Source organism: Amblyomma mixtum, chromosome 3 (assembly GCF_055824585.1).
Source record: "Amblyomma mixtum isolate Tamu chromosome 3, ASM5582458v1, whole genome shotgun sequence".
Classification (NCBI taxonomy): Eukaryota; Metazoa; Arthropoda; class Arachnida; order Ixodida; family Ixodidae; genus Amblyomma; species Amblyomma mixtum.
In genome coordinates, this window is record NC_143014.1 from 42,534,168 (window position 1) to 42,556,460 (window position 22,293).

At 43.1% G+C, this 22,293-nt stretch overlaps 1 protein-coding gene across 1 annotated transcript; it reads left to right on the forward strand.

The window, feature by feature from the left end:
- The first annotated feature begins 1,675 nt into the window (after positions 1-1,675).
- Positions 1,676-20,442, forward strand: Roe1 (grpE protein homolog, mitochondrial Roe1). Its single transcript, XM_089578908.1, has 3 exons — positions 1,676-1,813; positions 3,127-3,268; positions 19,452-20,442. Exons 1-3 carry the CDS (start codon positions 1,716-1,718, stop codon positions 19,878-19,880), a joined length of 669 nt encoding a protein of 222 aa, XP_089435034.1. The 5' UTR covers positions 1,676-1,715; the 3' UTR covers positions 19,881-20,442.
- The last annotated feature ends 1,851 nt before the right edge of the window (positions 20,443-22,293 follow it).

A 22,293-nucleotide genomic window follows, 5' to 3' on the forward strand; every position in this document is an offset into this window, starting at 1 on the left:
GTTTTAGGAATATTCGCTTCCGCCTTTTCCCAGTTAAGACTAGTCAGTTCTAAGCTGTTCTCTTTTGTGCTGTCCTGTGTTGCTGCCTCACTTGGGGAGATTACCCCATTGGCGTCGCTAAAAGACGCAGCTATAAATGACGTAATGTAGTCCACAGCATCGTCTCCCTCCAAACATTTTCCCTCAGCATCTATAATCTGTTCCTGCTTTCTTTGATTTGTTTTTCCCAACCAGCTTATATGGTTCCAGAATTTTCTTGGCCCCCCTTTATTTGCCTCGCGAACTTCAGCCAGCCATTTATCAGAGGACTGCTTTATTTTAGCCTGGACTAGGACCTGAACTTGCTGTTTCTTTTGTCGATAAGATTCCCATTTTTTTCCTATTTCCTCTACAGATAACTGCGCCCTCTTTGCTTCTCTGTGTTCCCTTGAAGCCACCCGTCGTTGTTCGATGGCCTCCTTAATTTCCATATTCCACCAGCTTCGTGGCTTCCTCTTTCCTCTCCAGCGGTTAACTCCTTTCACTTGTTTCATTTTTGTAGCGATGAGCAGTTCCAACTGATTATAATCCCAATTTTCCATGTGGCGTTTCTCAATTATTTCTTCTATATCGGCTGATATTAGCGCTATTTGTTCATCATTTAATTTTGCGTTGTCTTTTGGACTTCGTTGCATTTCTCTTTTGACTAGGGCTCCCAACTGTAGACTAATACGTTTATGATCACTTCCTAGGCTGTCCTTCCCCTCTTCGTCTATTTCCATTATTGCGAGCTTGCTATAGATGCCCTGCGACATTAGACAGTAGTCAATGGTTGTTTGCCTGTTACGGGATTCCCACGTGATTTGTCCCTCACATTTAGTTTCTCTATTGACAATAACTAAGTTGTGCCGCTCACACAAGTCTAGCATTAACTTCCCGTTACAATCTGTGTATCCATCCAGATCCTCGATGTGGCCGTTCATGTCTCCAAGCAAAATAATATCGACACCGTCTCCAATCTGCTTTATATCGTCATTGAGGCACTTAACTAGATCCTTGTTTTCTTGCCTGCATTTGTCCCCGGTCCCTAAATAAACTACCCCTAGCCATGTCCTTTTGCCAGCAATTGTACCTGATACCCAGACATGTTCTTTGCAAGTTGATTTTATTCTTTGCCAATTTGTTCCTTGATGTATCAGCATACCTACTCCTCCTCCCTTCTTCTCCGTTGTTGTTCTGTTGCACCCTTCCCAGACATAGCCATCGATGAAAGGTGGATCTTCTAGATCCCTCAGATGTGTCTCGCATAGAGCGTACACACCTACTGCTTCGTCCTTTAACTGCTGTTCTATTTCTAGCCATTTCGCTCTCTTTCTACCCCCTTGCATGTTTATGTAACTGATCCTGGCGTTAAATTTCTTTTTCGTAGTTTTCTTTCTGGGCCTCCTAGTGGCCATTTTGTTGGGATCAGCCGCCATTGTTACATTTACATCGCTTCTACCTACACCTACGTCTGTTCTTTACATGCAGCGCCACCTATGAAGCACTCACAAAGACAACTTTTTAAAGTTTTCTTTTTGTGACGCATGACGTCGCTGTAGTCGTGAGCGATGCTATGCATGGAGGAAGGAAAACTCGAAGGCCTTTCCTTCCTCCATGGTATCCATGCATGGAGGTAAAAAAACTCCATGTATCCATGGCTCTGAGGTTGATACGTGACGTCACTGTCCAGAAAAATGGCGCCTCACGCAGCCATGTGTTCTCCCATGCTTCGACAGATATTTCGATTAAGCTCGTATGTTTCTCCAAAGCAGTACGCTGCCTTCTCGTCAAGGTAAGTGTCGGGGTGGCTGTTCGTACTGCATGCTTTGCGCAGTGTCAGGAAACTGGCAGTTTTGCTTTTCTCAGCATGCGAACACCCGGTGATGCAATGTCTTGTATCACGCCGTTCCAACGCCGGGTCACTTTGTCGAGTGAACGAATATTATCTCTAACTGTGCGATTAGGCTGCGTGTAACAGCATATTATTATATAACACCTAGTGTGCATGGTGGTTTAGCCTGTTCTTGGCGCTGGCCGTCATGTTTGTAAGTTACGTGGATCACGTGTTTCGGATATCGTTCCTGGCTATCTTCGAAAACTTTCCGACCTGCACGCGTTATACTTATTTGCATGTTGTTAAAGAAGAAATACTGAGTTCAACCAGCGACACACGGACGGGAATCAAACTTCGATCAAGTTTTTCCGAACCGAAATGGTTTTCAGGCGTCTCGGGTGCCACTTGATTTGTAATAAAATGATGGAGAGCATAATTTTGCGAGGTCTCTTAATTTTTGCGATCTTAGAAGAAAATGAAACGTTTGTAGTAGAGTATTTTGCAGGTGGTTGTGCTATAAAATTGCACAGGAGTTATTCGTGCTAGCCCGCTCGGGACGTTCTTTTTCGAGGCTTCGGCGTCGACTAAACTTGTGATGCATGAATTGTAGGCGAGCCTGTTTTCAATGCAGAAGAAATGTTTTTCCCTCGTTGCTCATTCCTATTTATGCGTTTTTAACAACATGCATGGGTTTATCGTCATTTGCAGTTTTGCATAGAACGAAACTGGGGAAGAAAGCACAAACGAAGCTCTGAAGTGCGCTGTTTTGTTCATTTGATGGCATGCACTAACTGACCCATATTTACACCTGACTGAAAGGCCTGACGTTTTAAAAAAAAAAAAATTTTTCAATGGACTTCAGCAAAGTACATTTTGTCTTCTATAGCTTTATTGCTGCAGGCAATTAGCATGTTCTATTCGTGATTTTTCGCGGCAACCTGGTCGGCATTCTCGCGGAGAAGTTGCAGGTGCCCACAAAATTTATCAGAACACCGGAACCAACAGAAAGGTGAATTTCTTCTCTGCCTATATAAAAAAAAATATAGAGGCTCGGCCAGGCATTGAGGAGTGCAATGTGCAGGTTGGTCTGGGGAGTCAAAGGAGCAGCTTTTTAGTTGGTGGTCGGATATTTACACTGCTAAGCAGTTAAGCTTTCTTGTGATATCTGTGGTCTCAAAACTTCTGTAGACGTATGAAAATTATTGAACACCACCTTTTCATTTAGCGCCTTTCACACCGGCTACCAACTAAGTCATGATTCTGCATTTCAGACACCTGTTCTCCACGGCCACCACTGCGCCACCAAATGAGCAAGAAGCTGAGCCCAAAGAAGAGAAGCCTGCAGCCGATCCTAGTCTACTTGCTTGCCAAGAAGAAAACCGCAAGTTGCTTGAACAGATTAAGACCGTTGATGTAAGTTTGAGCACAAATTAATCAAAGCAGTTTTTGCTCCTGTGCCGGCAGTTTAAGCAGGACAGTTGCACCAGAGTTAAAAAAAAAATGTGTGGCCACTCATATAACCAGTCTTCCACAGTACTGCTCACTGTGAAACATTGGCTTGTTGTAGGCGTAAATTTTAATCATTCTATGCTTTATGTATTTGCCTTGAGAAACACCAAATTATGTCATACGGAGGAGTGGCTGGATGTTACTCTGTATATGTTGTGAGTATTGGCAGGTATAAGTGTATTATCTGTAGGGGTGTGCGAATATTCGAAATTTTCGAATATATTTCGAATATTATATTTTTAGTATTCGAATTCGATTCGCAATCCAAGTATTCGTGTTGTTTCGAATATTCGACCCGACGCGAATATTCGTATCTAGCCGAATATTCGTATCTAGCCGAATATTCATTGTAAGCACCGGCGTTCATTTCGATCCGCAAGCCCTATCGACAGATACGTAGCAACATGGCGGCGCCTACACGGAAGGAAAATTCTTTCTTACTCCAAGGGCCATGCCGTAGCTGACTGCGCTGGTGAGCTTTTTTTGTGGCTATACCTGCGAAGCTGGTATAGTCAGAGCTGTGCACGAAGTACCTCGCAATACGTGCCAGGTCAGTGCCAAGTGAGAGGGCATTTTCTGAAGCTGGTATAGTCAGAGCTGTGCACGAAGTACCTCGCAATGCGTGCCAGGTCAGTGCCAAGTGAGAGGGCATTTTCTGAAGCTGGTATAGTCAGAGCTGTGCACGAAGTACCTCGCAATACATGCCAGGTCAGTGCCAAGTGAGAGAGCATTTTCTGAAGCTGGTATAGTCAGAGCTGTGCAGGAAGTACCTCGCAATGCGTGCCAGGTCAGTGCCAAGTGAGAGGGCATTTTCTGAAGCTGGTATAGTCAGAGCTGTGCACGAAGTACCTCGCAATACGTGCCAGGTCAGTGCCAAGTGAGAGGGCATTTTCTGAAGCTGGTATAGTCAGAGCTGTGCACGAAGTACCTCCCAATGCGTGCCAGGTCAGTGCCAAGTGAGAGGGCATTTTCTGAAGCTGGTATAGTCAGAGCTGTGCACGAAGTACCTCGCAATACGTGCCAGGTCAGTGCCAAGTGAGAGGGCATTTTCTGAAGCTGGTATAGTCAGAGCTGTGCACGAAGTACCTCGCAATGCGTGCCAGGTCAGTGCCAAGTGAGAGGGCATTTTCTGAAGCTGGTATAGTCAGAGCTGTGCACGAAGTACCTCGCAATACGTGCCAGGTCAGTGCCAAGTGAGAGGGCATTTTCTGAAGCTGGTATAGTCAGAGCTGTGCAGGAAGTACCTCGCAATGCGTGCCAGGTCAGTGCCAAGTGAGAGGGCATTTTCTGAAGCTGGTATAGTCAGAGCTGTGCACTAAGTACCTCGCAATACGTGCCAGGTCAGTGCCAAGTGAGACGGCATTTTCTGTGGCTGGAGGAGTCGTTTCAGTTAGAAGGGAACTACTTCTGCCTGGCCATGTGGTGCAGCTGGTTTTCCTTCACGACAACCTTTTACGTCATCCCAGCAACGCGCTTTTGTGCTGATGGCAAGCTAGCCTTAATCAATGCTGTGTACTAGCCATCTTCTCTGATATTTCCACTCTTCTAAGAATAATGTTCGAGACTTTGATACTTTTTGTGCAGCCACACACACCTTTTGTGTTCATTTAATCATCGATAGTTGAACTGTGATGTCCTTGGGTGCCCAAATAAATGTTTTGTAGTGATTAAATGCGTCTGTCCTTGATTATTCGATATTCGATTCGATATTCGTAACTAAGTATTCATATTCGATTCGTATTCGAAAAATTTGACATTCGCGCACCTCTAATTATCTGGTCTTATTATGAGCAGTTAGAACACTCGTGTTCTTTTTACATGCTCATACTTCCTATGGAGGGACCAAGGGCATCTCTTGAAATTCTTTCATTGAAAAAAATGGATGCCATTGCGGGTTTGTCGTGAATGACTGGGGGCCTCATTTAAGTATGCTCCTGAAATGTGCCAACAACTGACCAAAAAGTTTTAGGGTAGAAGTGGACTGTGAACATGCTATGAGGGACACTGTTGTTTATGGCTGCGGACTAATTTAGACCATCTGGGGTTTTTTTTAACGTCATCGAACAGCACATGGGCGTTTTTGCATTCCGCCTCTCTTAAAACTTGGCTGTTGCAGCCGGGACTCGATCATTTTATTAATAAAATAATTCTTGAGGATATCAGTGAAATGAAGGATTCTAATTTTTGTTTGGGAGTTAAAATTGCATAGGACAAGATGAAGCGACTTTCTGTGATGGCATTTTGTACTTGCGGTTTATGAGGCTTTGTTAGATGTGTTGTGTTCTGTTTTAAAGATGTTTGTCATGTTTTATTACCATTTAAGCTCACTTCAGAGCGTCTAAATTTAGGTGTCTTTGTAAAGCAATGCTGCCTTCGTGTCATCAAGTGAAACAATGGAACAGCAGCAGCCCTTAAGGCATGGTGGGATGCATCAGAGCTTTTGTATGCTTACATGTGTAAAAATGCCCACAAAGGTACATCATTTATTCTGGAAGTAATGCAACAGTCTTGAAGTTATGCTGAAACTAGGGTCGCTGTTGTCAATCTAAAGTTACTTTGTTACGGCTGATGCCACATTTTTCAATTTCTCAGTCGTGCTGACGTCCCATTGCTGTTGTGTTCATTGATCTTTCTTTTCGGCATTGGGACAAACAAAAATACTATGTCCACTAATAAAACAATTTTTTAATTCATTCTATGGCATACCTGATGAAACCATTGCAAGATTTGATACTTTGAACCCTGTGCTATCCTTTGTGCTAAAAAAAAAAAAAGGGAAGTGGGGTCTCTAAAATCATTTGTCAATCCCTCACAGACTTGGTGGCAAATACATTTCTGAACAGGGTCTGTAAGCAGAACAAGCGTTTAAACAGGCAGAATTTTCCTTTCAAGGTGGTGCACCTGTGCACAAGGTGAACACTGCCTCTTAGACAGTGAATTCCAGCAGACTTTATTTGCAAACACCTGTGACCATTGTGTTATCCCAAGTGAGAATACTTGTGTGGCCCTTTGGAGGCTGTGTGTCATCCGCTTCAGATTTAAGACAGGGATGGACAAGGAACCCATTACAGTTGAACCTGGATATATTGAACTCGAAGGTGATTGCGAAATAGTTTGACCTGTCGATAATTTGGTATATAAAAAATGCCAACAGATAAGCGTATCTAGCCTAGAAGCAAGAATACATTGCACCCATGCTGATAACGCTTCTTGCAACGACTTGCCGCCTGCTGATGTGCACAGTTTGCTAACTGTTGCTAGGCTTAACCTGCTTCACATCGAAGCTGCGATGGACAGTTCTTTGGAACTAGCCACCACCTATCATAAGATATCTAAACCTGTTGCCAGTTAACTATAAATAAAATAATCGGTCATTAAAATTAAGATACAGCTGGTTTCCGCAACGCCTTTGGGAGTGAAGCACGCCAGGTGAAAGCCGCTGCCAGTTTTCAGTTAGGCTGGCTTCCTCACATGACAGCGATGTGGTGTGGATGATAATGCGAAGTAGTCGGAGGCCGCCCTCAACCACACTGCATGTTCTCCTCGTCACACGGTTTCATAACGCCAGCAGCTCGCCAAGGGAGCGCAGCTAATCCATTTCTGCTTGCCAAAGTTATCTAACAGCGCCGTTATGAAATGCACTACTTGCTGGGGTGCGGTGCTCAGTTCGAAATATCGAATGGCCAGTGAAATTGTAGTTTGATACACAGCGTGACATTCCTTTCCAAGGGATAATCTGCGTGTTCGATATAGTCATTCATTTGAAATGTCCGAGTTCAATGTAGCCAGGCTTGGTTGTATATTGGTGCAGCCAACAGTTTTTTGTGCTGAATATTAGTACAGGGAAGTACCACTTCAACATATCTTATTGTGATCTCAAAGAGACAATTACAGAGAAAGAAAGACAACTCATATTACAGGAGCATGTGTGCTATCTTTCTCTGTCGTTCTCCTTTAGCGCTCACAGGCATGTGTGGCCTATAGCAGCTCATTACATTCAATGAAAACGTGCTTTAGGGGAAAGAACTTCAGTACCTTGTGACCTTCAACTCAGCAGACATTTATTGAAGCATTAACCTAGTGCTTCCTTATCAAAATGCATAGTTTTGACAAATGTGCAAACGTACGAACACACTAGCAGAAGATTGTGCAGCATGCCACTGGCAGCACAATGTGTGCCCTGCGAAAGGGATGTCCATACCGGCGGCAAGGAGTATGCGGCAAAGCTCCGCTGTGCAAAGCTCTCTTCATGCCAAACCAGTCAAGGTTAGTCAAGGTCTCCGCTTCTGGAGGAGCGCGCGTGGCTCCGCTGCCACCGCTGGAATGTAACTTTGGTAGGAGCCAAGAGGTGGCAACACTGACGCTCCCCACGTGACCAAGTTGGGCACTGCTTAGTGGTCTCCCCGCTCCACAGCACAGCAAGCCGCTGAAAATGGCTCCTCACCCTATTTGTTGGGCAGCAGATCAACCTTTCGCCACAGCAGGTTTCACAGCAGCGCTTGCTGCCGCCGGCACGCCATGCGCAGTTTTTTGCCAATGTATTCATACCTTAACAATTTTCTTCCACAAATCTTTCGGCACTGCGATTCTGAAGCTGTGCACCTTGCAAAATTTCCTTCACTTGCAAAACTTTGGGATCTCATATAGGCTTTAGTTTGTTGTGGCTATGCAACTGCCTAACAGATGAACATATTGGCTTGTGTGTGTCCATGAAGCTGATAGTATGTGGTATCGAGCAGGCATTTGTGTGGCAAAGGTGCATAAAAGCACAGATGAGTTCGTCCAGGTTATGAAGTTGCCAATGGTGAACTCGGAAAGTTACTTTATAGCCTGTGAAGTCATCAAGAGTCAGTGTAAGCAAGAAATACCTTGCAGGGAAGCCATGGCGCATCTATAGTCAGATACAACTCAAGAAGGCAGTGGGAAATGCTGCTCAAAGGAGACCCTCCAGCAAATACCATCGACTGATTGTCGTGATGCCGCGGTGTAATCCCATTTCACGGAGGCATCTGCCAGTCTGCTGCGATTTCATGCTAGAGGATGAATCGCGATGTCACGAGAACCATTCGACCCCATTGTCCAGAGGGCCTTCTTTGAGGCACATTCGCTGCTGCGTTCTTGAGTTGTATCTGCCTATAGGATGGCTCATACATGTTGGCAGCTGCATGTCAATGTAAGCGAGGGCCTCTGATGGCTGAATGTGCTCATTTTTGCCCGCTTATATTCTCCAAGCAGCACAGTGCGCATAGTCCCCTTGACTGCTTTTGTGGCTTCAGGAGTCTCAGGCTTTGGCCATTTGCTTTAGCTGGACATTGCACTCAGCTTCCTTTTGCTGCTTTTGTTGTTTCACATACCACTACAATCAGATGCTTCGGTTGAGCAGCGAACTCAGCATGCCTTGCTGCTTTCACTGTTCGACGTGCCATAGCACTTTGCCTGCTCTTCATCAGCCTCAGAGACGTATTTGGTTCCCTTGTCTGCCTTGTCACTTTTGTGTGCGGCTACATAAAGTTGCTGTTGGCGACATAGGTGAGGCTGATCCGGCTCCATTGCACATTTCCAACTGCAGCGCTACTGGCACGGAGTATTTGGAAGCACTGAAGAAATTAATGAGAGATAAGAGCATTTGAACACATAGTATGAGAAGCTACCATGTAAAACACGCAGGGTTGGCCAAGAGGTCTAAAGCATTGGAACATGAAGCTATTCTGGTTGCATGTTGAATCGAGCTCAGGGCTACAGTGTGGTAAGTTTTTTCTGCTGGCTAACATTCCGACGGAAAAGTTGGGAAGTTTTCGAATATGTTTGGCTTTACACTTGACCTCTGGCTCTCTTCGGTTTCTGGACGGAATTTGCTTGAATTTGCTGAGAACGGAAACTAAAAACATTTGATTGTTAAAGGTGCTGTATTTTATCAGAAGTGCCAAGTGCATAACACATGCATGGAATTTTCAGCATTGTAAAATAAATGCCTTTAGGGACCATTTGAAGTTCTGTTGTGGTTGGGGGATTGGTTTATAATGGCAGGTAGGTAGAAATGGTGACTGAACGACACTGACAAGGTGTTGGTGCGTATTTCAGGTCACTTCAGATCCAGCATTTGACCCTGGTGATGAGTAATTGCATGGTATAGAAAAGGCTTAGTGTGCGCTGACACGTCTAAAGCGGCCATGCGCACAGTGGGACGCATCAGCCTCTTCCTGCTGGCTTCTGTTTAGCTCAAATTCAACATAGTTTTGGTCCCCTATGAATTTGGATTATTGAGATTCAAGTGTATTTCTAGTTGCACCCCTGGCAATGATGGCCATGTTATTTTAAAATATGAGGGTTAGACCTGTGAGAAAGTATGCAAAAATGGGCAGATGGTTACCACACATGTGCAACGCGACATTCTGCGACAGCAGTTTGCGGGATCCTTTCCACTGCATCTCAGCAGTCACTGCACAAATCTGAGGAGCTGTGATCATTGTACAAGCCCCAATTTCTGCTGCTGCGCACAAAGGGAGGTATGGATCTGGACTTGACGCTCGGGCCAACTCTGCCGTGCAATGCCACTCAGCTTTCCTCCTTTCCCTTCCTAGTACTCCTTGGCTTTTCTATGCCACCGCTGCAGAACCAGGAAATATGCCCTTAGGTTCTGTCACACTAAAGTAAGAAAGACTGTGTTTCATCAGACTTGGCGGTCATTTTGGTGAAAGGCTGTTTGCCATTATGATCATGCTGCATTGCTGACGTACTCTCAGCATCAAATGAAATGCGAATAAGACATTTGAAACACGAACTTCAAAATGAGATCATGTTAAAGAAGGAAAGCGCAGAACTAGCGAAAATTAATTGCACATCGAAAACACAATGACTGAGCTCTAGAAATGTTGATCAGCTATGTCTGTATTTTCTCTCTAGCAGCTAATATATTGGTGTTTTTGTGTTGGCATTTCAGTTATCTTGTTCGCATTTTATTTGATGCTGATGGTACATAGGCATGGCTGCTCCTATTAAGCAGCTTTGCTCATTGGTAGTCAAATTTTACACCACGGCAATATCAGACTAAACTGGTGTCATCTCATGGTGGGCTAGCTGCCTGTTGATGCTTCCACTCTTTTCATGCATATGGATGGGCTAATTTATTTCACTTTGTACAAGAACATCAAAATCTAAACTCTGGGGATCTGGCAAGGATAGCTGTCAAACATTGATATAATTAAATATACTTATAACTTCAACATTTTTGTGAAGTTGAGTGGGAATGAACCAGCAGCTTAAGCTTGAAGGATATTTGCAGCTGTTTGTGATAAGAGTACTTGATGTCATCATTTGCATTAAGGGGGACACTGGTCTTGAAAAGAAAATTTTATTAATTTAGTCATAGTTATGAAATTTTCAGGGCACATGTATTTTTGTGCACTCATTCTAGATATGTCATTTAATTTCATGTAAAACAATTCCTTGAGAACGTATGCACCTTTTATGCAAGTATTTTGCAGAGAGTTTTGAAGAAAATTTGCTGCAGGAAACTTGCTGAAATGTATGCCATTGGGTTCTCTTGACACCAAGGAATACAGTAAGGGTAAAATTATCATCCTGGCTATCATAGAACTTGAGTAATATGGTACTGAAGCTGCCACTTCAGAAACAGGAATACACACTTTCCTCATATCTGAAGCAACAACTTCAAAACTCTATAACTTAAGTTCTATGATAGGCAGGAAGACAATTTCACCCTTATTGTATTCCTTGGTGTCAAGAGAACCCAATGGCATACATTTCAGCGAGTTTCCCGAGGCAAATTTTCAAAACTCTCCACAAAATACTAGCATAAAAAGTGCATAAGTGCTCAAGGAATTGTTTTACATGAAATTAAATGACATTTAGAATCAGCACACAAAAATACATATTCCCTGAAGATTTTGTGACTCTGACTTCATTAATAAAAAGTTAAAGGTGTTGTGTGTTGTTCTGAAAATCGGAAGACTTAGTATGCTTGTGCGCTAATGTGGCACTGAAATGAAATTTTTGGCTGGCACACATAGGGGCAGAGTGCCTAAAAAAATTTTGCCAGAGCACTTTGATGTCTGAACTGTCCTGTGCTGCTTGTACAGTCCTGGTCTTGCTTGTTATCTGCTTCCATAGGCTGCAGGGCCTTGAAGGACCCAAGTTGAAATGGAAGCGCATTTGGTCACTATCAAAGTAAGATTATTACATGTAAAGAATGCAGACAAAAAAGTGCTCATAATGTGTACCTCAGATGTCATCTATGCTAAGAACTCCCACACAAGTATCGTGCACGTAAGTAGTGCGCAGCAGAGTCAGAAGAGCTGCGTGTGAGTCTGGCTGAGATTGTGCTTGTGTGCAAGTGCAGCCACATAGACATTAAAGCCACACATGCATGAGCTCCTTGCATTCAACTCAACAGTTCCTCAGTACTTTGAACTGAGTAGCTGCTAAGGTAATAAATTGCAGCGCATATCGGGATGACTTTTGTATATACATGCTCATTCACAGGGGTTTGAAAGCTTCCTGTTGCCTTTAGCTGCTGCGTTTCAAAAAGCACAAAATGAGATGAGTTTGACAGCTGCTGATACATGCAGAGCTTAGTTAAGTATATATGTTGAGTGTAATGTCTGGACTGTTTTTAATTTAGTGGTAAAAGACCTTGAACAGGAAGGGGGAAACAGCATGTCAATAATAAGATCTGAACCCATGGTCTGTGCATATTGCCTATGGTGCGGTCTCAAGAGGCTGACCTCTCTATGTTCACAGTACTAAGTTGATCATGGTTAGTGTGAACATGGGATCATGCAGCCTCATGTACTATCAGCACATTCTTGCAGGGTTGTAAGGAACCAGCATTTATTTGCAGTGTGTATCTGACACGCACTGCACATATAGACTGGTTCCTCACTTCCTGCTAACCTTGATTAAGATGGTATTTGTAGACTGTTTTTGTGAAGACCCAGCTGCCTGTACATGGCCTTACCTATTTAGTTGTCATATTGACAGTCTTGAAACAAATCCTATGCTGTAATTTTTCTTTGTGGATTTTAGCTCATGCCATTCATTGTGTGCATGGTGAGACACCAGGAAGTTAGCAGTTCAAAACATTTCCACATGAAAAGTTTTCAGAGCTCTTGCAGTATTTTAATTTCCACTTCTGTTACAAGTGCATTCATAACTGTGAATAAAATGACATCTGTTGCTGAAATAATTGCAGATTTGATTTATTGCATTTACTGAGGATTGCTGCTGCCACCATCGTCTGTAGCAGGGATAGCATGGTGAAAGTGCTGATTAAATTCTGTTAACTGCAGTATTCAGCTGCAGAACCCAGGGTCACTGAATTGAATCCCAGCTGATGCGGCCACAGTTCGGTCAAGGTGAAGTCTAAAAATGCCGCTGTGCTGTGCGGTCTCAGTGCACGTAAAAGATGCCAGGTGTTCAATATTAACATTAATTACTAACTCTTGAAATGCCCAATAACAAATGACAATGGCTTTTCTCGGTGCTGTTATGATGAGCATCTAACATGTATGAATATTCAACCTATCTTTAAGAGTGATGTCAGGTGTGGAATTATTTAGACTGCAGGTTGAACATGGTGTGAGATTTAAGCTAGCAGCTGGCAATTTGCTGACGCAGCTTGTAATGGATATGTGGTATTTTATTTGACACCTGTCTTCCCATCGACTTGTTTAGATACAGTTTTTCCTGCAGACTATGGAACTGTATAACTCCCTTCCTGGCCATACCCGTGGTCTGCCTTTGAAAAAATTTTTATATTCTCCAATTTGTAGCTGATATAATTTACTCTCCTAATGCAAGGCCTCCTAATGCTCCAATGCAAGTATGTGAGAGTAAGTAAATAAATAAGGACTTGCAGGTACAAACTTTTGGTATGCGATGAAGTGTATGAGGATTTGAGGGAGTGTGCAGTTCACTGAATGTAGGAGTGAAGGTACCAGTGATGATCAACACCATGTAAAGCAGAAAGTGGTAGTGCTATAAATGAAGCAAGAAATCAAGAATTGGTTTTTAATTTGTGTCACTGCACTAAGTAAAGGGGCGCATGGGACTGAGCTTGGTAAGGCTTCTGAGCCACATGGAGTTTGCCAACGTCAAATTTTATCGCCAGCAATCAGTATAGTTGGGTCTGCAAAAAGGCACAGGAGAACAGTGAAGAGGAAACATACAATTAGCCACGAGATCGAGCAGAATTGCCAGCTTTGGGGCGCTGCGGTGAACCCGCCTTATTGGGGATGCATGTGCATATCGTCGCTAGCAAGCAGTGTTTATGTGCATGTGTACAGCACATATTCCTGGCAGTTGTCTGTTTCGCAGTTTGAGTGCGTTCCTCTTTACTTGATTGCCTTTCACGAAAGAAGTGTGAACATGCTATCATCCTAGGCTGCAAAAACAGCAATAATTGTCCATATTGAGTATGTCATGCTGGATCATGATGTCCTCCTTAGGTCTTCGGCACTTCATTATTGTTTGCCGCGCGGTGGCTCAAACGCTGCGACGGTGGCGTTCGGTGCCATGTCAAGGCAATATGAACAGGCCGCTGCCGTCCCTACAGCTGAATGCAGCCGCCCAGTGATTGTATAATCTCGTCAGTTATGTTTTGGGATCTGATAAGTACTGCCACATAAGTCGGCTTGAAGGCTGCTGCCAAACAAAATGCAGTTTGAACGGGCCATTTTGTGGCTTCTAATGCATGATGAAGTTGTTTGAATATTTTCTTCTTGCTACTTTAATCGATTTTGAGAGGTACTATCAGCTGCAAATGAAAAGCGAACAGCAAAATGAGAAGACCTTAGCGGAAGGAAGCTTAGTACTATATAAGCGTGGCAATTTCAACTTTGCTTGTATTTCCTCCCCCCAAGAGCTATTATGTTTGTGCGTCTGTGTTGGCATTTCATTTTTCTTTTTCACGTTTCATTTGTTGCTGATAGTACATGTAGTGCATTTATATTTTTTGCCGTTAAACTTAAACTACTGTGCAACCGCCACACCACAGTAGTGAGAAAATTTTTCCCAACTGCGAAAGCGTTTGACGGTTCACATTATGCCCACCATTAAATGTCTCTGCAAATATTACATGGTCAAACTAGATGAACGTACGATAGGGTTAATAATACAATATTTTCTGGGCTTTGAAAAAATTTTGAGGGTGAAACCGAATTCTCTTCATTCTACTCATCGTGCAATGACATAGAACAATATCAAGTAAATTTAAGAGATCGACCAGCCACCCTTTGAATGATTTTATTTAGAACCACCCAGAATCAATGTGGTAGTATGTAAAAAAGTAACAGACGTAGGCTTCTCCTGGCCTTGTGCCAGCAACAGTATAAAATGCATGCGGCAGGTATCCATTCCTTGTTCTGGGTGTGCCTGACATGAGATGGGATTTTGGGAAAGGGTTTGTTCTTTGTATTTTGCTGGCTTTTCTTTCCCCGAAAACATAAAAGCACTTTACATAGGGCAAACACTTTTGTGCTAAATGTATTTACCCTTCTGAGCAAAAGCTTGTACCTTGGGAGTTGTGTCTTATTGAGGTACAATGTGTTGGTTGCCTATGGCTGTGTGTAGTGCATCTTACATTTCCGTGGTGCTTGCCTAGTTTACGCAAAACAATTTCTTGGTAATACACCTGTGTCTTTGAGTGTTTGACGAGCCCCATGCTACTGAAGATTAGCAGCTGTTCAGAAAGTGATATTAGGACTTTTTATATTTTAAGCCGCTGCGGTGGCTCAGTGGTTTTGGTGCTCAGCTGTTGACCCAAAAGACGCAAGCTCGATCCTGGCTGCGGCGGTCGCATTTTGATGTAGGTAAAATGCTAGAGGTTCGTGTACTGTGCTATGTCAGTTCACATTAAAGAACCCCAAGAACCCCCCTCGAAATTTCCGGAGGCCTTCACTACGGCGTCCCTCATAGCTTTGAGTTGCTTTGAGACGTTAAGCCCCCATAAACCAAACTTTTTAGATTTTAACTTGCTGCTGAGCCGATGCAAATATCTTAGCTTTATGGTTACAGATGAGCTGCGGTTATGTTGTAGGACTTGGGCTGGTATAATATAACGATTCCCAAACCATTTCCATTTCATTTTGGACTTCCCACCATTTTTCATTGTACCATTTTTCATTGTATTTGAAGTAATGCCACATCCTCTGTGCACTCTTCAATATTGGCTCAAGCCCAGTGACAGGAGGAGCATGGTGTTGCCTAAGCCAATGAAAAATAGTGAAAAATACAAAAATGGATTAGCATCTTTATAAATCCCAATTCTCCCCTGGTATTAGCCCTGGCAGAGGGTGATTTGGCAACAGCAGTAGTGGGAAGGCTGCGGCAATTGCGCCAAACTGTGCCATTTCATTAAGCCTGCCACGTGCTGCTATTAATTGGTAATTTTTGATGAAATTGTGACAGCTCTAGCAAAATGTCATTCCAGCAGCCAAGAACCGTGGTGAGTCTGAAGTGACGCAGGTTACTGCTTAATATGCACTTGATGTGTGATGAGAAAGATGACCTACAGAATCTAAATAAAAAAAGTGCTTTTGAAGAACCCTGTATTCCTATGAATTTTAGTCCTGCTAGATTTATAAGGCTTGCACAGCACCATCACTTGTCCCTTGGGATAAAGGTATAACCAGGAGTAAGGTTTCGCACATGTTACAGCTGATAGCTCTATTTCACCGACCTCGTTTGTGCTCACTCCTAACTCTGGACCAGGGCTAATTTTTCTTCAACTTTTCTGTGAAATCTCTTTAGCTTTCCTTCGTAGCCATATGACTGCACTTAGGTGAATGCTAATGAGTAATTATTCCCTTACTGGTGGCGTCAATTCCGAGCTTCCGGTTTGTTTGTGCAGTAGAATTGCGTAATTGGAACTCTCAGGGTATACGGTCTGTATGTATGAATAGGAGTTCAGATTCAAGCACTTGCAGTGTTGGGGGTTGCCATACCATGACTACATTTCACGCGTGATCTTGAGCTTGGGTTCTTGCCGGACATCCTCTGCCACACAAGGTTGTGAATTATAAACCTGCCACAGTGTTTCAGTGGCTAGGGCACTTGGGCTACTGACCCTGGGTACTTGGGTTCAATCCTGGCTGCGGTGGCTGCGTTTCGATGAATGCAAAACGCAAAAGGCGCCTGTGTGGTGTGCAATGTTAGTGCACATTAAGGAACCCGAGGTGATCTAAATTAGTTTGGAGCCCTCCTTTACCGCATCCCTCATAGCATATGTGTCACTTTGAGATGTTAAACCCGACAATTTACGATTTGAATTATAGCCGTAGTGCGAGAAAATCATCCGAACCAAGTTTCTTGGAAACACTTTGACTCGCAGTTGTGATGTCATCAAATGTGCATGTACAGATTCTCATCTCTATTCTCACCACATAGTGTTACGCGTAACTACCCCTTTCTTCTCTTCCTCGCCCCCAGTGCAGAGTAGCAGGCCAGAGGTTCACCTTTCTGGCTTACCTCTTTGCCCTTTCAATCATTAAAGTTTTCTCTTTTGAGACACTGAGGACATGCCCTTGTGATTGTATCCGCGTATTTTTGGCTTGCAATGAAACTCAATTCTCTTTTTGGGTGTGTTGATGCTCATCTGACAGCAGAACACACATTAATTGCTGGAAAAATTGCATTTAAATGTTTTTCTACCACTCCATTCAAACTTGTCACGTCTACACCGAAATAACTTTGTTATCACTGTTTTGAAGGTAATGACAGTGTGGCCTAACCTCTGGGATTCACACCTGAAAAACTGTGTTGACGCATCGTTTACTTGCGAAATGCAGTGGTATGGCTACAACTATTTTTCTTTTTTCTTTTTGGCCTTTTCTAGCTTAGCTTCGTGTTCAAAATGCTAAAGTTAGAGTGTAGAAAATTTAAGTGGGCATTTCTCAACATTCTCTGGAGCTTTTGCAAATGAAATTCTGCACTGAAGAATGATATAAAGGTTTGCTAATTTTGTTTGTTAAACAATTAGCAAATTAAGTGCATTAAAAAATCTTCATACCTGGTCAAGAGCATACAACCCTGCACAAGTAATTCAGATCTGCGCGCAGCCCGTTGTCATTTTTTGAGCACTGGCACCAGTCAGGTGAAACTTCCGATATAATTGCATTTCTACCATATTATTATCAATGTCAGGCTCCTGCTGCAAAACGCGAGGAAGCTGCTCAAAATCTAATTTTCGCCTGCTGCGAAGCGTGCTCCAAAATGCTCGTGACCATTCTCACCACTACAAGAGAGTCATTACTATCGAATTTTTGGTGATGCTTCCATTTCATTTCCTGCAATATGTGCATTACATCATTGTTCATAAAAGCATGCTTAAGTGCATGGTGGCTGATTTGTTGTAATTTAGTTATTTACAACACATCATGACATGCAGACAGGGTTTGTACGGCCTCTTGAGAACCTTGATTACCCTGGATTTCTACAAAACTCTTTCGGGGCCCTTAGACCTCCTTGGAAGTAACAATGCTGTTTGTATTTTTTGAAAACCATGAAATAAATGCCATACTTTTATGAGTCATCATGGTTTGAAAAGCATTGCTCAAGAATGTGCACGGGCCATGGGCGCATGTGTACAACTCGGTAACATTGCAAAAGAATAGATACAGACAGCGATCCATGGAGATGTGCCATTTGCATCACCCTGGCATGCTGCAGACTTCGAGTGAATGGAACTTATTTGGTTGCCAGAGAAAGTGCAGTTTCTTATATTAGCCTGCTGCATGCATGCAAGGCATGAATCACAATTATTGTGGCGCCCACATTGTATCCTAAGGTTTTGATTCTGAATCTGCCTACACCTTTGTCAGTGTGGCCTTCATTAAAACTTCCTGTTGGGAGAGTTGGTAGTTCATCTTGAATTAGAAATGTTATAGCGCAAACAAACACACGGACAAAAGAGAGGAAACACACACACAAGTTGACAGTTAGTGCTTGTGTGTGTGTTTCCTCTCTTTTGTCCGTGTCTTTGTTTGCGCTATAACATTTCTAATTCAAGTGTGGTCTTGTTGCCTTGTGGCCTTTTTTAGACCAAGTGTCGCATGTAGTTGGCATTCTTGTTTTGTGTTAAGCATGTTGCTATTGGTGGCAAGTAATGGCACCATGGGAGCAATATTACTTTGCCAGCCACTGCGGTGGCTCAGTGGTTATGGTGCTCGACTGCTGACCTGAAAGATGTGGGTTCGATCCCGGCCGCGGCGGTCAAATTTCTATGGAGGCAAATTTCTAGAGGCTCGTGTACTGTGTGATGTCAGTGCACGCTAAAGAACCCGAGGTGGTCGAAATTTCCGGAGCCCTTCACTATGGCGTCCCTCATAGCCTGAGTCGCTTTGGGACGTTAAACCCCATAAATCAAACTATTAATTGCCAGCATTAAAGGGCATTTTAAGTGAGCACTTGAATGATAATGGTATCTTTTGGCATTGGCATTTCATCTCTGACAGCTACCAGTGAAAAATTTGGAAGAAAACCATTTAAAATGGAACTTGTGGAAATGCACAAGGAGAAGTTAACTCCAGAAAGTTCTGAAATGGCTCCTTGAGCTGCCAAACTGTTTCCTAGAAGCTGCTTACGTCACTTGATATTTTAGTGGGTACTTTATGCTCAGTAAGCACGGAGAGGAAAGGGACAGCTATAGCTACTACAGTGTGAAAACTTCTTGCCAAAAGGGAGCTCATATTTTTGTCCAAATCTGCCTTAAATTTTGACTTCTGTTGCCTCTGAAATTCTTCAAAAGTCCTTGGCTTTTGCATTAAAAATCATCTGTAAACCCTGGTAGGGTAGGGTTAGTTGGTGATTAGAGGAAGGGGCATTTGTGCTGCAGTGGACATAACTGGGCTGGTCATGATGGTGGTGGTAAACCCTGTTTACAGTACCTGTGGCTATAATAAACTTGTGCAGAATTTTTATTTGACTTTTAAGGTTGGTTTTCCCATAATTGATGGCTGTGTATCTTTTAGGCGCACGAATAAGAATTCATGTTATGGGTTTAAAAGGGCTATTCTTGTTAACAGCTGTTTTATGCTTGCGGTTGATGTGGCTTGCTATTCCTGTGGTGCAGGACAAGTACAAGCGCTCGCTGGCAGAGAATGAGAACTTGCGTGTGCGGATGCAGAAGCAGATTGAAGAGGCTCGAGTATTTGGCATCCAGAAGTTCTGCAAGGACCTGCTGGATGTCGCTGACGTGCTGAGCAGTGCACTGTCAAGTGTTCCTAAGGAAGCTGTTACTGCTGACAACCCTCACCTCCAGAACCTTTACACTGGCCTTGAAATGACACAGGCACAAATGCAGGCAGTGTTTAGGCGCCATGGACTCACACAGCTCAATCCCATTGGAATGAAGTTTGACCCGAATGAGCATCAGGCCGTGTTCGTGCACCATGATGCCACCAAGGAGCCTGGCACTGTAGCTGTGGTGTCCAAAATTGGCTACAAGCTCAAGGATCGTACCATTCGCCCTGCGATGGTTGGTGTGGTTGAGCGAACCTGATGCTCTTGGGCTTCCAGACTTAGTCCCACACCAACAAGTAGCCTGGGTTGCAACCTTCTTGGCCGTTGAGCTCAAGAATATAAAAACAAAAAGCATGAATCACATTCCTAGCAGCTGGGAAAGCTGCTGTGAGGGTGATTTTAGAGCAGTTAGGACTTTTCATCATTCCAAGCACATAAGCTAGCTGTTTGTCTAGTTGCCAACGTAATAAAATAGCTTTCTTAAGTAGTTTATATTCATGGAATTTAGGAGGCTTTTTTTGGAAGACCAACTGGCACGTTGAGCATGCGTTAGTGGAAGATGAATTGTCACTTGTGTAGTTGTATAAAGGGTTGCATTAAAATCCTGCTGTGTCTCACAATGCTATGCCATGGTTTGCAAAAGAGATTGCTGGTTGAGCTTTTTACATGCCTAGAAGTTTGCAACCCTGCTTGTAGCCAGGTGCACGTGCCGGTGTGCCTGTTTTTAGAAATTGGGGTACGATCTTCTGATTGTTGGATGACTGTGGCTGTGAAGTGTGGCTGCAATAAATTTAAGTTTGTTACTACCTTCTCTAATGCAACTTCTCAGAGTTTGTTTGCTCTGCTTCACATTTGTGAATTTTCATTAACAAAGTTTGCACATGCATGCTGCTGTAGAAATGGAGTGCTCATATTTCACATACCTGAACATCTTGCTTTGTTGAAAATTTTCAAGTGTCAGCTATAAGTTTACTGTGCATGCATTGAATGGAGCTTTTTTTTTTCTTTCTAATGGGACACTCAACTTCCTGTCATAATTTCTTGCCTTGTTTAAATCTGTAGAAATACATAGCTATAGTGCCATGGCTTTTAGAGGCTGTAACCATTGTGCGGTGCATAATTTTATGTAGCTTGGATGTAAGCAGGCGTTGGCAGTAGTAAGTGACTTACTGTGAATTATTTTGTTCAGAAAATAATTTTGCAGGCCATGAAAATTCAATATTTTTTTTTGTGTGTCATCGTGTAAGCCTGTGGTCTGTAGCTGTTTTGTAGTGTCTGTAGTGTTGCAGTCGTTTATTCACCATTTTCTTCGACTTAACTATTTTTGGGTGTGTTGCATAATTGTCATTGTTGCTTTCACACAAGATGTATATGTATGCAATGCGCCTAGCATGAATTTTCCGCACGCTAAAACTTGAGCATAGAGCACAATTTCTGCTTTGAAGGTGTGTAGAAATGTTACTGCAGGGCAGTGAACATAAGCTGTTGATGTATCATAGTGCATTATGATTGCCATTTCATCTCGACATGTTGGATCTGTCTGCCCCATTAGAAATAGAAAATGCATATGATGCAAAAACAAGAAAACTGGCCCGTTGCTCTATGGAAAGCTTGCATATTCGCACAGCAGGGTGAGAAGAGTAAAAAAAAATCTAGTCCACGCTTTAAAAAAAACAATTGACAGGCACACACACCACTGGCATCGAGCCACTGTATATGCTTCCTACTGAAGAAGAGTTGTGCAAGGTCTGCCATCTTGCTCTCCAAAGCTCCCAAGTTGTGTGGGGAAACTGCCACTCTTGCAGGCAGGATCTATGCTTCATGTAATGGTTAGTGGAGGGGTTTTGCTCAGTCAGCTTAATTTTGGCTGTCGAACTCGCTTTATTCTGAGAAAAATGCTGTCACAGTGACTTTTTGACAGGTTTATAGTAGTACACCGGGTGGATTGAGACTTGCCTTAACGAATTATCGACAAAATTTGTTGAGTTTCTTAATATAACTAGAGGGAAAGCTTGCAGTGCTACACTTCATCCACCGTGGAGAAGTGCAGGAATGCGGAGATGATGCGGTTTCTTACTTGACTTGGCTATTGTTGGGCACGAAACGTGGATTCAGCCATAAAAATAGGACTCTTCTCGAGGCAAGCCTCGAAGAAATGCTCAGGAAGTTTCCACAGCAGCCTAAAACTGAGCTTTAACTTGCGTTAAATCTATTGAAAAAAATAGCTGGGGTTCAACGTGGTTTTAACCTAGTTGTATAAGCGGAAGCTCTGTTGGGCTTGGTCTCCTCTGTCTCAAATCAAAGGTCAAGGCCAAAGTCAGTTACCCAGTGGCCATATTCATATGATCTCATGGTCATACTACCATAGTTTGAGCCATACCACCACGCAGTAAAGTTCGGTTTGACCTTGCGAGGCATTGAAGGTCATTGTCTCATCCACATCGAAATCGGAAGTTGTGCCCGGAGGAGTAGAGCTCTCGCTATAAAAGTGAATATATATATATATAAGATAAAGCCACCAGAAAATGAAGAACATAAGATTTAATTCACGACGTTTCGGCTGGAGGACCAGCCTTTTTTGAGCCCTCGAAAAAGGCTGGTCCTCCAGCCGAAACGTCGTGAATTAAATCTTATGTTTTTCAAGTTCTGGTGACTATCTTATATTAATCAAT

Bases quoted from the DNA above. Each gene is read 5' to 3' on its own strand.
- Roe1 (XM_089578908.1), top strand. From the start codon at position 1,716: ATGGCGCCTCACGCAGCCATGTGTTCTCCCATGCTTCGACAGATATTT. The intron at 1,814-3,126 runs GTAAGTGTCGGG...TCTGCATTTCAG, and splicing joins TACGCTGCCTTCTCGTCAAG to ACACCTGTTCTCCACGGCCA. The intron at 3,269-19,451 runs GTAAGTTTGAGC...CCTGTGGTGCAG, and splicing joins AACAGATTAAGACCGTTGAT to GACAAGTACAAGCGCTCGCT.